A 16,151-nucleotide genomic window follows, 5' to 3' on the forward strand; every position below is an offset into this window, starting at 1 on the left:
AGTCGCCGGTAAACTCTAAGCTTGCTCATATGACCCTTCCACGCTTTTCTAAACTTTCTCCCTTCAACTCCTTGCTCTCCCTTGAGTACTATGGCTCTTAATATTGAAAAATATACTTCACCTTCCAGTCCCTTGCTAATTAAATGCCGTAACAACAGTTGATTCCCTAGAATTTTTTGGCATAAGAAATACTACTTTTGATCAACCGCATTCAGCCTCTTTCTGAAATGTAGAGCCAGATTTAACTTTATACTTGAGTTATGGGAGGAATTGGGGTAAACGGGTACACACGTTTTGGGCGGCCAGTCTAACTATATTCAAGCGATAACCTGGACTTTTATAATAAGAATTACCACTTTCGATCAGCCGCATAGCCCTTTACCGAAATATAAAGCCAGGATTAACTTAAAACTTTAGTTTTACGGAGAATTAGGGTAAAATGGGTGTATACGTTTCGTGAGATTATTGTAATTAACTTCAATCGATGTTCCATACGAAATACTAATTTTTGTCAGCCGAGAAACCGACTTTCTTCCGAGTTATATATTCAGTTTTGAACATAATCTCAAACGATAAGGGGAATTGGGGCAAAACGGGCATGATAGCGTACTTTACGGTCATTTTAAATACCTGCAATCGATTCCCCAGACATTTTCACATAAGAAGTATGCATTTTGCTTAGCCTTCTATCAGGCTATTGAGTAAAGTCGCGTTTTTGATACTTTTTTCCCACTGTGCATTGGTGGTACTTGATGTTGGTCGTTGGGGTATTGTTTTGGGATCTTCGATAGTAGTTGAGTACTCCAGGTAGGGCCGCAGGGAGCGTTCCCACATTTCCGGGGAGTGTGGTAGAGAACCCGCGTACGTTTGTTGGTGTTTGTTATTATACCGGCATCGTTCAGAAATAGGAAGATGACTTCCTCCCGGACCGGGTCTTTGGTTAGTATGTCCTGTATAGATCCCGCCAAACCGTATCTTTTGTGTGTGACCTTAGGATCTCCGCCAGTGGTGGGTGAATCCGTGGTGCAGATTGTTATTGAAGTCTCTGTAGATATCGGTGGTTGTGGCCTCGTCTGCCGTGTAGGGCTAGACGGTCGGCAATATTTGTTTGCTTTGATACCGGTGGTATCGGCGGCTTTCGATAGCCTGTACGAAGGGGTTTGTAGAGGTTTCGGAAGCGATGTCTCTTAGAACTGATGGGGAGTCAGTGAAAATGACTGTTGGTCCGTCGGTGGTTCTTTTTATCATTGCCACTACAATAGCAACCGCTTCCGCTCTGTAGATTGAACAGGACGGTGGTAGACGGAAGGAGAGTCCGCTTCTCAGTTCGCCGATTCACAAGTTCCCTGTATTTGGCCACTATGCTTCTGGGGAGTCTCCGATTTTTATTGAGCGGATGAGACTATAGTCGATAATTGGTCGGGGGTTGTGTGAGGCCCGTGGTCTTACAGGATGCAGCTGGACGATGGTTGGGAGGGACTTGTTGGTAAAGTCCTGATATATGATGGCCGCGATGGTACGTAGGGGGCATTCGTCGCCCGAAGTTCAGTACCCGTTTGAAAGCTACTCTAGTTGCTTCCCAGCGGCAGGATACCATTCCGGCCTTAACACAGGCTGCTTTAGCGGTAGTAGCACGAAGGCTATCCGCACCGCTTCGTAGTATAATGGCCCGAGAATAGTGGAGAGCCCTTCTAGGTTTCAGCACGTCAATTCGATCCCGCGAAGTTTAGGGATCGTCCGATAATCAGTGCTGTTCTGCGGTTGTTTTTGGGATGATAGTGTGGACCAGCTGCATTCTGCTTTCGCAGTTCTTTTTAAGACGTTGGTAGTGGGCCGCCATCGTTAGTTTTCTGTCGAGGATGATTCCGAGGACGACTGGTTCTTTCCGGAAAGGGACGGTGATGTTGTTGAGATGGATTGGTCGGAAGTTTGCTAGGTGGTGGGTACCACAGCAGTGGGTGATTGCACATTTTTCGACTGAGATGTTGAGAGCCCATCGGTCGACCACGTTGAAGACCGCCCGGAGTGATATCCATGTGCGCAGGATCGTTTTTCTCAGGGCCCTAAGACGATATCGTCCGCGTAGACGAATACGTAGACGCATCTGGGTAGCACAGCGAAAAGCGAGTTCATCTTAACAAGGAATAGCGTCACATTCGGAAACGGCGATGTTACTCTGCAGGCCCCATCATTTGGGATGATCCATAAATGACGTAGCATTTTTTGAGTGATTTTTAACACCCCCCTCCCCCATCGTAGCATTTCGTCACAAAATTCTATATACCCCCCCTGATAATTACGTAGCTTGACGGTAACCCTCACCCCCCTCGTTGTCCCCGTAAAAAAATTAAAAAAAATCAAAAACGATGTTAGTTAGATGAAACGGGTAAGATTGTCGTGACATCAGGTCAACCCCTATTCCCCTTTAAAAAAGCTACGTAGCATGACATGACCCCCTACCCCCCCCCCCCCCTGTCGTCACACATCATCACAAAATACAAAACTCCCCCCTCCCCCATATAATGCTACGTCATTTATGGATGGTCCCTTTGAGGTCTTTAAATACGCCTTGCCACGACGAGGATGGCGATGTCGGCGTGAAGGTTTTCAGATGTGGCCTTGTCCAGAACTTCTCCGAGGAAGCCTAGGTGGGCGTCTGTGCCGAATGGGAAGGCGAATTGTCGTGGATCGAGAAGTTTGTGATCTTCCAGCCACGTGTTCAGTCGACGGTTGACCATCTCTTCAAGGGTTTTCGAGGTACAAGCTGATTGGTCGGAAGTTAATTAGGATGGGTACAACATGGGCCAGTTTCCAATCCTCTGGGAAGGACCCGCCATCCCAGATAGGGTTAAATGAATCTAGGAGGCCCCTTTATCCTCCGGGGGAGGAGGTGTTAGAGCATTGGGTAGCCCACACTGTCGGAGACGTCGGTTTCCCTACGGACGGTACTGACGTCGACGAGCTCCATTTCATTGAAGGGTTTATTGTAGGTGGTTGTGGAGTCCGGCGTGAAGGGTGTCGATGAGGCTTGTAGTGTAGCTTTTGTGGTGGACGAAAACAGCAGGGATTGGAAGTGGCATCGTATTCTGTCAGCGATTTCCTCGGGGTCGTGATAGCGGTGTTATTGTTCGCTAGGGAATAACCGTTTTGGCGGCGTTTTCCGCTGAGCGTGTTTATCCGTCTCCACAGCTTGTCGGTTAAGGAGCCCGGGTGGATGCAACAACGAAATTCGTCCAGGTTTTTCATACGGTTGTTTTTCAAAGCAATTTTTCCCCGAACTTTTAGGTTAACGAAAAAAAATGCTTTACGAATTTTAAAACATAACGCTGCTCCCACATTAAAAGCGTAATGCACTAAGTGCGCACGTTCTGAAATTCAGGCGGAATCGTCATAGAGCTGCAGACGCTCGTGCAAAAGTAAACAATGACGCGACTGCCGGAGGATTAAATGAGCTGGAACAAACCCACTGTCAATAAACAGTCTCCATGTACGCCCGTCGCGCGTGTATGGTACAGAGTATGTCCCGAAGTTGAAAACCTTCCTTCTGGTATTCGTGCTGCATGCCCAGCCTGCTGTAGTCTGTCGTGCTTCATCACACTCACGATAGCGCGTGGTTCATGTGCCGCCGAGTATTGAGGGCAGAATTTTTCCGACGCCTTTCTTCTCTCTAGCACTCGATAGTCTGTCTCCTTCAACGCCAACGTCTCATAACTGTGCAGAAAAACAGCGGTTCGTGTGCGCGTTCGTAGACTACTGAGCTTTAGTAGACTGCACAAACCATAGAAAGTCCTATTCGCCGTCGTAATACGAATTATTACCTCTCTGCTAACATTATTATAACATGTCACTAGTGTTCCCAGGGATGAGAATGGTACCGGTAAACTACATTTTTTCCAGTACATTTGCATTTGCACAAGCCCGCTACAGCGACACATCACCACTGCTCTTGCCAGAACGGTAGCCAAACCGAGGACACTTTTCCGTACAGCAGTAAAATACATTTTTGTTTTGATGCTGTACTCCGACTGCTTGGTGAGAGTGTGGCGTAGTAAAGTTTCTTCTCTCGCCTTGTACACTTTTCTCTGCATATTCAAAGGGAGATCCGCACACGAAAGCGTTAATGTCTGTCGTGGTGTAAATGAACTGCATTCATTGTCGTCGTTTGTGATTAAAAATATTGAATAGATTAAATATATTAAAAAGTGTAAAATAATTAAAGAGAAGCTGTACCGATCGCGTCTGGTGGCTGTAATGGGGGCAGCATTTTGCTTACAGGCTGCCGTACAGCACTGGGCGTCCTGCACTAGCGAACGACAGCAGCGTCGTATGAGAAAGGAGAATGTAGGCAGAAAAATTACAGCCGTGGAAAAGGTAGGCATTCTGCATCCTTGAGTGTTCCCAGATATATAAATTCGTAGATAGCCTCGTACCGCACCCATCAATTACCAGCTCGAATCCAACACCTTTCGGCCCGCCTCGACCTCTATAAGCTACTACTTTGTCACATAAGAGTCAGTCCGATTCTTACAGCCTCCCCCTTTTAAACGGCACAAATGCCTCTTCCAATGCTCTGCGATCAACGGTAATGATGTAGATATCGTTCGCGAAGTCAAGAAGCATGAGAGATCTTGTGATGTTGGCTTCGTTCATTTCCACTTCAGATCTTCGTAACGCACCTCCGAGTGCTATGTTGAATCCATTTAACGTCACAAACGATAATTCTACCTAGGCGTTAATGCGTTCGGATTCTCCTCGTCAGTAGCTGACAAAACTGAGCCGATTGCTAAACACTAAATCCAATAGATACGATCAGTATCATTTTCTGGAAGAACAAAAGTTAATATTAACTGAAAAAATTAAAAGCAGGAAATTCAAATTTTAAGTAATCAAGTTGGCTGGCATACACTGAAGAGATGGCATCGAAACATTAAAGCCAAACATATCTACGGCGCGGTATTAGTACAATTCTTACCTTTACAATCAATACAGAACCGTCGAATGCTCAGGCACATCTTCAATCGTTCTGCTGAGCAGCTTAGGAAGCCGATTTGCGCTAATCGATCTCTGATAGAATATTCCTCGAAGAACTAAGTAGATCTTTTACCGCTCACTCATATTACCAACTTAACCTCTTGAAACACTGACTACTAATAAGCTGGCATCAGTTATTTAACGATGACTGCCGCAAAAAGCAACTATTTGACAACCAGGGCATGACTGGATTTGTCTGGCATGAATCAACTCACCACACACTTCGAGAGGTTCTCCTTCGAGAACCCTAAGAACTATTCAACACTTATTTCATTATCTCTTTCTTTAGTTGAAGCTATGCCATTTTTTACTTGTGGAACATTTCTATGTTTACGAATCACTGTCATGAACCATACGAAGATCGCACCTTTTCTGCCTTAGGTCATACTGACTGGTGTAAACGGATAACTGCAATCTATTAGGTAACCCTTTCAGATGACCTGAGCATCGTTGTCGAATGATGAAAACACCAACTATAATGGTGTAAATCTGATTAGCACTGCTTCTCGCCTGACACAGTTCAGTTCCTTTTTAGCTTTCGACGTCACTTTTTTCAGTATAGTTGCTATTTGTCTAAAGGTTGTCCGGTTTCGATTCAGTGTAAAGTGGAATGGATCCTTAAGGAAAGCCAAGTTGTTCTGGGAGAAATTTTTCTCTTTTGTTTGCTATCAACGGCTGTGCTGGGCGATTAACGGTTCATCCGGAATATCCCTCCAAAGTGAATTTTGACAGTTGGCTTTTGAGCCCTAATAAAATGTTTGTCGTGATTTTCTCTGAGCAGCATCCTATCCCTGCTAACTGGTATACAAAACGATGCAAAATACTGATAAGTCGAATACGAAACGACAACTTTATTTTATTTATTTATTTATTTATATCTCTTCGATATGGAGAAATTATAAAGTAAATTAATCCCTCTGGTTGAATGACTGCAGCTATTAAAATAATATAAGAACTACTGATGGAATCATTTTTGTTCCTTTCTGATTATAAAAAAATGACTCAATATTAATCACCGACAGAAGAAGAGAAAGATATTTTCTTGGAACTTCTCTGCCTTTAATCGCAGGTCAGTCCCATGTAGATAGGGAATCCCATAGAACATGGGACTAACTTGCGATTATGGGCAGCTCAGAGCTCATTCGAATTTTTAGATTTACATTTTATTGTGATTTTTATTTTGTTTTGGAAAAACTTTCTTACTTTCAAATCTGGCAAAACATGAATGTAGCTGAAGAAATTCTTTATCCAGTGTTGTCATTACCTCATTTTTTGATGTTTTGTCACTTAGTCCGGTCTGACTTAACACCGACCAAGTGATGATGGTTGACGTCCCGTTAGAACAGATATCAATCGTCAGAACTTCAGTTTTAACGGGACATTATCCGACACCAATTGTTTTATGTGAACATAACCACAATATCCATTTTGAACTTAACGTCCACATAATGGTCAAGCCGGTCGCCATATACTGAAGAGAGGAAATCGAAGCGTTGATTGAACCCAATTCATTAATGGCACGTTATTAATAAAATGCTTACCTTTACAATCAATGCAGAACCGTCGAATGCTCAGGCACATTTTCAGTTGTCCTGCAGTGCAGCTCCGGAAATCAATTTGCCTAAATCGATCTCCGATAGAATACTCCTCGAAAAACTAAGTATATCTTTTACAATTCACTCATACTACCAGCACTTTAAACGCACTAACGGCTAATAAGTTAGAATCAGTTATTCGACGATGAGTGTCACGAAAAGCAACTTTTCGACACTGGACCATGACTGCATTTTTCTCAAATGCGAATCAACTCACCACGCTCGTTGGTGGGGTTCTCCTACGAGAACCCTGAGAACTACTCAACACTTAGGGACCATTCATAAATTACGTAACGCTTTTAGGGGGGGGGGGGGGAGAGGGTACAACAAGTTGTGACATGTTGTGACATAGGGGGGAGGGGGAGTTAGCTAGATCGTTACGTAACATGTTTTCACCGAAGAAAAACATATTTTTTCTTGGAATTTGTTACGTAATAGGGGAGGGGGATGGAGAAATTTGTGACAATTTGTTACATGGGGGGAGGGGGGAGTCAATTTTGGGCAATTTTTGCGTTACGTAATTTATGAATGGTCCCTTATTTCTTTATCATTCTCTCCGTAGTTGCAGAAGCAATGGCATAACTTTACTTGTGAAACATTTCTTTGCCTACGAATCACTATGATGATGAACCATGCGAAAATTGCACCTTTTCTGCCACACTGACGGGAGTAAACGGATAGCTACAATCTATTAGGTAACCCTCAAATGACCTGCGCATCGTTATCGAATGACAAAATCACTAACTATTATGTGTAAATCTGATTAGCACTACTTCTCGCACTGACTTAGTTAAGTTTGTTTTGACTTTCGATGTCAGATTGCCACTTTTTCAGTATAGTTGTCATTTATCTAAAGGTTGTGCGGTTTCGATTCAGTGCAGTGTGGAATAGATCCATAAGGAAACCCGAGTTGTTGTGGGATGTTGTAGGACCAGATATTTAGCTTAAAAGAAGTCTTAATGTTGAAATTTTCGAATAATCCAGAGAACGTTTAAAGCTCGAAAGTCTTGAAAGAGTGTCCTGAAAATATCCTTAACACACATCTTATTTAACACTGTATATAAACTTTTAGTTATCGTCAAATAACTAAAAGTTTATATAATTCGTTTCATCGCTAAGCAAAAATTCTCTTCCAAAAAGGAAGGACAAGACAAGCTTCATGCCTTTTTGGATTGCGTGTCCAACTAGCCGCCAAGACATTGCCACTTACGGATGATATGAATTTGAAACGTGAAATTCAATTTTATCGGTTTCGAAAAACGATCATTTGACTTCAAAAGCGAATTGCCTTGTAACATGAAGTAACAACCGGTAGTGATCCATTCACTAGCTACTGGTGAAATATCATTTTTTGATTCTTTCTTATTTGGGAAAAGAAATTTGGCTTAATATTAGTCACCCAAAGAAAAAGAGAAAAATATTTTCTGGGAACTTTGAAGCTTATTCAAAGATTTTAGATTTATATTGAAATTTAAATATTAATTTTGTTTCTAATAAAATATTTTCATTTCTGAAAAATACTCTTTCTGTTTCGTGTGTATGTATCGCGCCGTTAGATATAATAAATTGGTTTTATATATTAATTTGCTGCAAGACCCCTAATCATGTTACAAGCAATAGTATTTATTACACAAGAGAACCGTAAATTCCTGTCTTACTCTCAAGTATACAAATCTTGAGCTATAATCAACAAGTAGTGCAGCTATCTGATCGATACTAACACTTTAAAAGCAGTAAGTTTCATTGCTGTTACATACAAACAAAAACGGACGGAAACCACAAATTAAAAAGAAGTCAACAAGATTAAAGAGAGCATCGGAGGCAGTGTTGAAATGTTGAAGATAAAATCGATAGTTTCAGACTGTGCAGAGATTGAATATCGATTTGTTTTCCTATCTGTCACGTTCAATTAAGTTGAAAAAGACATACTATCGGTTTGGTTTGATTTGGGTTTCTATTTTTTGATATGAGGTCATATGATTGAGTGGTCAATAATACAAACAGTTTTATTGTTCTATACTGACATCGATATTTAAGTTGGCACACGAGCTGAACCATTCGCCCATAGCTAGGAGTCAGGCACATCTATTCAATTTTACGGTAGCTTCGGTATTATTTTTCCAAAATTTACCATTCCGAAGTTACAATTCGGCATCATACAGAAATGATAAGTATATGTTGCACATTTTTTGCCTTTCTCATATAAAGAAAGGCTATGCAATCACTGTAAAAATCGACTTTTTAACCGAGGCCCGGAGGGCCGAGTGTCATACACCATTCGATTCAGTTCGTCGAGATCGGCAAATGTCTGTGTGTGTGTATGTATGTGTGTGTGTGTATGTGTGTGTGTCATTTAAACTCACACAATTTTCTCAGAGATGGCTGAACCGATTTTCGCAAACTTAGTTTCATCTGAAAGGTATAACGCTCCCATAAGCTGCTATTGAATTTTTAGTTGATCCGACTTCCGGTTCCGGAGTTACGGGTTGAAGAGTGCGGTTACACAGCAAATTCCCATATAAACTGGTACCACCATGATGATCAAATGATGTAAAACATATTAAAATTGATGTAACATTACTCTAGTTTGCGGGTCTGGATCACTAATGATCAATCAAAGCAGCTTTGACCACATTGGCCACCTATGACGGTTCATGACGCCCCCGGGGAACCCGCCAAGTTCCTAAACTAATATCACACCCATTACACAACGAATTCTCTACTGATTTTTACAAACTTGATTTCAAATGAAAGATACAGTAATGCCATTGACTGCTGCTGAATTTCATTCGGCTCTGACTCTTGCTTCCGGAGTTACAGGGGTGTTAGTAAGGATACACTGGAATTTCCCATACAATTCGGTACAATCGTAATACCTCAGAGGCTAAAAACTATTGAAATGGTCACCAAATTACTTCTAATCGCAGATCTAGATCATTGATTGCCAATCAAACATTCTTTGAATATATTGTCCACTATCGACGATTCCGGAATTCCGGGCATATTCCACAATTAAAGTCACATCGGTTCATCGGTGATGACTAAACCGATTTTCTCAAACCAAGTCTCAAATGGAAGGCAAAATATGCAGTTGAGTATTGCGTCGCCGCCCCTCCCCCCGCCTTGCCCTTCCGCCACCATCCTTCATCACTCCCCTCCTCTTAGACCACCCTCACGCCCGCATTTCCTTCATCCACCCCGTATACCGAAATAAGATGAAGGATTTTTGACGCATCCTCCACTCCCACTCTACTAACCCCCCATTCCCTACATGTTCAAACCCATTCCACCAACCTTTCCAAATTATAATCACATGAAGATAACATTGAACTCATGCTTATTAAGCTAATTAAATATTATTCTTTTGCCTTTCTTATATAGAAAGGTTATGCAATTACTCCAAAAACCGACTTTCTAACCGAGGCCCGGAGGGCCGAGTCTCATATAACATTCGACTCAATTCGCCGAGATCGCAAAATATCTGTGTGTATGTATGTGTGTATGTATGTGTGTATGTATGTATGTGTGTGTGTATGTATGTATGTATGTATGTATGTATGTATGTATGTATGTATGTATGTGTGTGTATGTGCGGATTTGTTAACAAAATGTCCACATCGGTTTCTCTGAGTTGGCTGGTTACAAAACAAAATTTGTTGATTTGTCCACATCGGTTTCTCGGAATTTTCTGAACCGATTTTGACAAACTTAATTTTAAATGAAAGGTCCATCAGCTGCTGTTGAATTTTGTGTGGATCCGAGTTCTGGTTCCTGAATTACAGGGTGATATGTACGATCACGCAGCAAATCCCGATTCTAACGAATTCTGCGATGGATGTAAAAAGGTGAAATTTTTTCCAAAATGTACACAACTGTTGAATTTGTAGATCTAGGTCCCCAACAGTCATTCAAAGGCTCTTTGGTCACACTGGCCACCATCGACGGATCCTGAAGTATCCAAATTCAGAATAACGGTTATATTGGTTTCTCGAAAATGGCTAGACCGATTTGATCAACTTAGTCTCAAACGAAAGGTGTTGCGTCCCCGGAAACTGATATTAAATTCCATCTCCATCCGACTTCCGGCTCCGGAGTTATGGGTTGTGGAGTGCGATCACATAGAAAACTCCGATTCAAACCGATACCGCGATGAATGCAAAAAGGTGCTTTTATATATACTTACCAAGTGTAATAAGAATGAAAGACATTTCCATAATGTTATATTGTACGAACCAGCTATTGTATCATTGTTTGGAGAAATGAGAAAGGCACAATTGCACCTCTAGGTGGATTAAAACAGGTTTATATATTTTATTTTGGTATTTTATATTAATTAGCTTGCATTACATTTCTAATTGAACATTTCAGGTGCTCAGCCACAAGTGATGACTTTTCATCTCTATTGTTTACATGATTCGGTTAATTATTATTAAGCCTATAACCAAAGTACTTTTATAGGAAGGTCCTAGCATGCGTCAAAACGAAAACTGCCTCTGTGCTCGTATGTGCGACAGTTTCTAAGGGCGAATGGTAGTGGTAGCGTCTACGTCATCAATATCACGTTTTATAGACTTTCTCTGTTCACTACCACTAACAGTTTTGACGCATGCTAGGACATTGTTTGGAGGAACTTTGGCCTATAACATGCTTTTGAAGTTAAATGATTTTTGCAGTAGGAAAAGTTAGGCCTACTTGTCATGGGCATAGGGAGCTAAACAAATCTTGTAAACTAACTAACAAACAATAAAGAAAGCTAATCGTGGCAATTGGGTGACCCTTGACCCCTTTCTAATTCGAAGACTCCTACCTGGAACAGGTATACTAGAATCAACACAGAAAAGTGACTTTTTACAGCCTACGGGTAAATTTGGAAGAGCAGAAGTAATAATATACAATTCGGTTAAGATACCCGCAGGGTAGTTTAGTAATATAATTTTTAATTATCTTTATTATGCGAATTAGAAAATTGAAATCCCACATTTTAGCAAACATGTGCCAAACACTATCAAAAGCTTTTTCGGTGTCTAGAAGAGCAAACCCAGTGGAATGGACCTCTGAAAAATTTGCCTTTATCATGTTATTTACTCTAACAAGTTGATGAGTAGTTTAATGTCCAATACGAAATCCAAACTGCTCGAGAAGAAAAAAATAGAGTTCTCATTAATATGTGACATCATTCTAGTTAGGGTGATTTCTTCAAATAATTTACTAAGAGAAGAGAATAAACTAATTGGTCGATAGCTTCCGCTTCGTTTAGTGATAATTAAACACGGAGCTAATGGATTTGGAAACAGCGTCTTGAGAAAGTGACAAGGTTACTGGAAGGTGATCACAATCAAAGTCAGCATGTATAATCAATTCGCTACAACGATTCCTTACAGACGAATCGCACGTAGGTCCATTCGTGAACAAAATTGAATAATAACCAGCCGAGAAATCATTAAAAAGTAGTTTACCATTGGAATTGCTTTGAGCATTATTCCAGGGTTGGTGTTTAGCGTTAAAATCACCGATTATAAAGAATTTCGACCGATTTATTGTCAAAAAATTAGATTGCTCGCCGGTGCATTGAAAAGGTAAATATACGACAGAAATAAAAATGATACCAAGATCGGTTTCAACTTCGATACCCAAACTCTCGATCACCTTGGTGTCAAAAGACGGCATGACGCAATGTTTGATTCTGCGATTAACCGCTATTGCTATTTCTCCGCCGAATCCAACAATTCGATCAAATCGATGAATAACAAAAATAGAGTTACTCTTCAATTTAATATTTGGTGTTAAAAAGTTTCGGTCACAACGGCTATGTGCACATTATGTACCCTCAAGAAGTTTAAAAATTTGTCTTCGCACGTTTTACATGAACGAGCATTCCAATTTAGTAAATTAAGTCATTATTAAACCTTAAATTCAATTTTGAAAAGCTTCAAACATGGAAGTAGAATTTAGCATTGCAGTCATCAATTGAAACATTGGTTGCTGTAAAAAAGTCAACTTTTCTTCCTTAATACTACCTAGACCGGTTGTAGCAAAGAAGGCGAAGTTGGAGGCCTGGTAGTCATCGTTCTTTTAGTCGTGTTACCTGCCACTGAAGCATAAGATGGCACACCATTGTAGGATGGTAGCACCATAGATCATACATTCGGAATCTAAATGACAAATTTGTGTGCCGTGCCCAAAGCCATGGAATCCACGACATTGGGTTAGATTTTGAATTCTGCCCCCATGTCGTCTATAATATTCCCACTTTACTCGTACGTGGAACAAAAAATGTGCTTTTTTAACACTTTCAAAATATTAACATGATTACGGTTAAAATTAATTAAATAAATCTCTTGGATAATTCCAAACCGTTGTGGTGCGTAGGAGCCGTTAGTTTTTCTCTTCATAAAAATAATTTGTGAAGGAGAAAAGTCAAGTAATTTTTTCAATTCGTTGGATATTTGGCTAAGATTTGGCGATCCTACAAGATCGAATGCAAAAATATACGAAAACTTTCTCCAGTGAACGAAAATGAAATAGTGCGACTAACGAAATGTTCGTGCTATACATAAACTTTTGGTAAGATGACGAAACATTTCGTTTCAATCACTAAAAATAGTTTCATTTTCTAGAATAAATTTCGTGCAACGTACACTTAATATTCAAAATTATAATAAAAAAAAATCGTTCTTCAAATCGCCATTATTTTTAGTTAGCGAAATGAACTATTTACAATGTACGAAAATGCTCGGATTCGCAAATGAACCTATTCATAGCTGTCAACGACCCTTCGGTTAACGCGCTTCACTCGGACAACATCTGCTCGCAAACCCATGGTTCCCTGACATGAGCCGTTCACGGACAACAGCCATTGCTACCCTATCATAGTACAACGGCGAAATCGACAAAAGAAGTCAGGCAAACAGCATGGAAGTGAGTCGAGTGATGTGCTAGTAAAATAGTTGGTAACATTAAGAAGCTATTCTAGCTTAATTTCTAAAATGTTACAATTTATAAGAGATTAAAATTAAGATCATTGAGGGCCTAAAAGTAGTTCCCGTACAAAAAGTAGTAAGAAAAATAATTTTCAGCATTTACACTCAACTAACCTATAACCACCACAGGTTCAGCGAAACGCTTACCACAGAAACTAATAGTATAAACGGTACCGGTAAAAGTTAGGTGAGCAAAACAATGTAATTGCAGTTATCATTTCTACAATTTCTACAATTGCCGTTAGGTTCTCAGGATCAAGTCGTTCTTGTTATTGATAAGGCATAGGAAACGCGAAACGAACAGAAGAACACTAAACGTAAGACACAAATTTGATTTAATGAAATATTATACATGAACTCGGCTATTTCAGAAATTTTTTAACTCCGCTATTCAATAAAGAATTAAAAATTTGGAAACCTCTTCTGCTGCGTTGACGCCCAATCAACAATAGCAGATTTACGAATAAATTCGTTCAGCGATATGACTTTTTGTGAGTGATTATTTTGGAGATTCTTCGAAAAAACGAACGGTCCTCGTAAATATTATAAAGACCTTCATATATTTCATCGAACGATTCGTTTGATTAAAGAAACAGATTCGTAATAAGACTACGAAAATGTGGATTTCACGAAAATCTCGAAATAAAAATAAAAGCGTTTCCATAGATTCATCATATGTACGAAAAATTCGTATGCTTTAAGAAAGTTTTCCGAACGAAACCAATCGGTACAGGGTCAGCTTTGGAGTACTCCCGTCTATGGACGCTATAAAGAGATACCATAATAAAGTAACAACAGATCTAAGTGTTGGTCTCAGTCTCCTACAAAAAAGATAAAGCAGCAAGCCGTAAAATGCCATGTGTCGGTGCGAAATTTTAAACTGCTGGTAAAATTTTCTTGAATCTCTTATCAGAGAAGATTTGGACATTTTGAGCTATTTTGAATCTCTCCCGTACACCCTTTGGAATCTGATAGTATACTTCTAGAATCCCAGGATTATTATGGAACCTGTTTTAGGATTCGGATATAACCATTTCCAGGTTCTTCTTTTTTGAATTTTAATTATTTTCAGGATTCTGATGGAATTCTTCTCAGGATTCTATAGAAATTAATCTTAGCGTTCCAATGGAATCCATATCAGTATTCCGATGGAATCCTTCTTTAAATTTCTATGTTATCCTGATCAGGATTTTGCTGAATTTTACTCAGTAAAAAGAACCGGGTCCACAATACAAAAATCATGCAATATCCACAAAAGAGGCGCCTATTTTTAATTGCTAAGTTGGTTGATCACATATATTTTATACTGTTAGTACTACTATTTAATATAGGCCATCATAAAATTAAATCGAATAAAAGGGACTCATTTTTGTCGTACTACTTTCAAATTTGTGTATCTATTATAACTCAGTAAATATTCGCAGGCCTACTTGTTTCAAATCTTACATTCAGTATCACTAGAACAGCTGGATCCCATCTATTGAACAAAATCTCTCAACATTATTTCATATGAGTGTCAGATTCTCCATCCCCTAACAACAAGTACACTCAAGTTTTTTTACGCGGTTTTTTGCGCGGTTTTTTTATGCGGTTTTTTACGCGGATTTTGGAATTTACGCGGATTTTGAAATTTACGCGGTTTTCATTTACGCGGATTTTGGAATTTACGCGGTATCCATCAACGAGGTTCCCTTCAACGCGGATTCTTAAATTTAAGTGGTCTTCATTTACGCGGATTTTGAAATTCACGCGGTTTTCATTTACGCGGATTTTGAAATTCACGCGGTTTTCATTTACGCGGATTTTGAAATTTACGCGGTTTTTATTTACGCGGTTTTCATTTACGCGGCATGTATCCCCCGCGTAAAAAAACCTGAGTGTATTGTTATATTTTGTTGCAATTTTTAACAACCACGCTTAAAAGTTGCGTGACTCGCCTCCCCTTCTTGGATGAGTCAAAGAAAAAACAAAACAAGTCGCTGGTTAGAGAAAACAAAATGAAAGTGAAAGTGAAATTTCACTGTGCTCAACAAACAGAAAAACAAAGTCCAAGTCAGCATTAAGAATTAACTAAAAACCAAGCTAACACCCGCATTCACAAAACGTGTGATATGGTGGACTCGCCGTAATGCGCGGTTTGTCATTTGACGAATTGGTTTGTATTAATATCTCAGACAGACGACGGACGGTTGGCTGGCTACCCGATCAGGTGACCGTAACGAAACGGTATCAAAATATATCTCCCGTTATTATGTTTTTTTTTCAATTTGTTTATTTGATAAGGCACGTATGCGTTAGCTCCCGTTATTATGTATGTTAGTTATGTACTTCACATGCTTTTCTCAACAAATGCTGATTAAATTTTACAGGTCTAATGAAAAGTATTAATACATTCACTAATAATACCCGTCAAATATATGACGCGGTGTCATGTTAATAAAAGTGTAAAATCATATGATTTTTTGGTCTAATTCTATGCATTGATTTTAATTTCGCATTTTTATTTTAATTGTTGATCAAAGTACACAGTGCACATGTGCAACCA

At 39.8% G+C, this 16,151-nt stretch overlaps 1 protein-coding gene across 9 annotated transcripts in view; it reads right to left on the reverse strand.

The window, feature by feature from the left end:
* Nucleotides 1–16,151, reverse strand: part of LOC131688459 (neurabin-1) — a 277,301-nt gene that overhangs the window by 59,782 nt on the left and 201,368 nt on the right. Inside the window, exon 2 of one of the 9 annotated variants that reach the window (XM_058972737.1) lies at nucleotides 4,973–5,446. The exons of 7 other annotated variants lie outside the window; for them this stretch is intronic. In XM_058972737.1, the coding sequence (XP_058828720.1) occupies nucleotides 4,973–5,012 (40 nt within the window). In that variant the 5' untranslated portion in view covers nucleotides 5,013–5,446. Of the gene's footprint in view, nucleotides 1–4,972; nucleotides 5,447–6,572; nucleotides 6,884–16,151 lie in introns of those variants that run through there. One more of the 9 variants, XM_058972735.1, reaches the window with a different exon arrangement.

The sequence above is a fragment of the Topomyia yanbarensis genome, chromosome 3, assembly GCF_030247195.1.
Source record: "Topomyia yanbarensis strain Yona2022 chromosome 3, ASM3024719v1, whole genome shotgun sequence".
NCBI classification, from domain to species: Eukaryota; Metazoa; Arthropoda; class Insecta; order Diptera; family Culicidae; genus Topomyia; species Topomyia yanbarensis.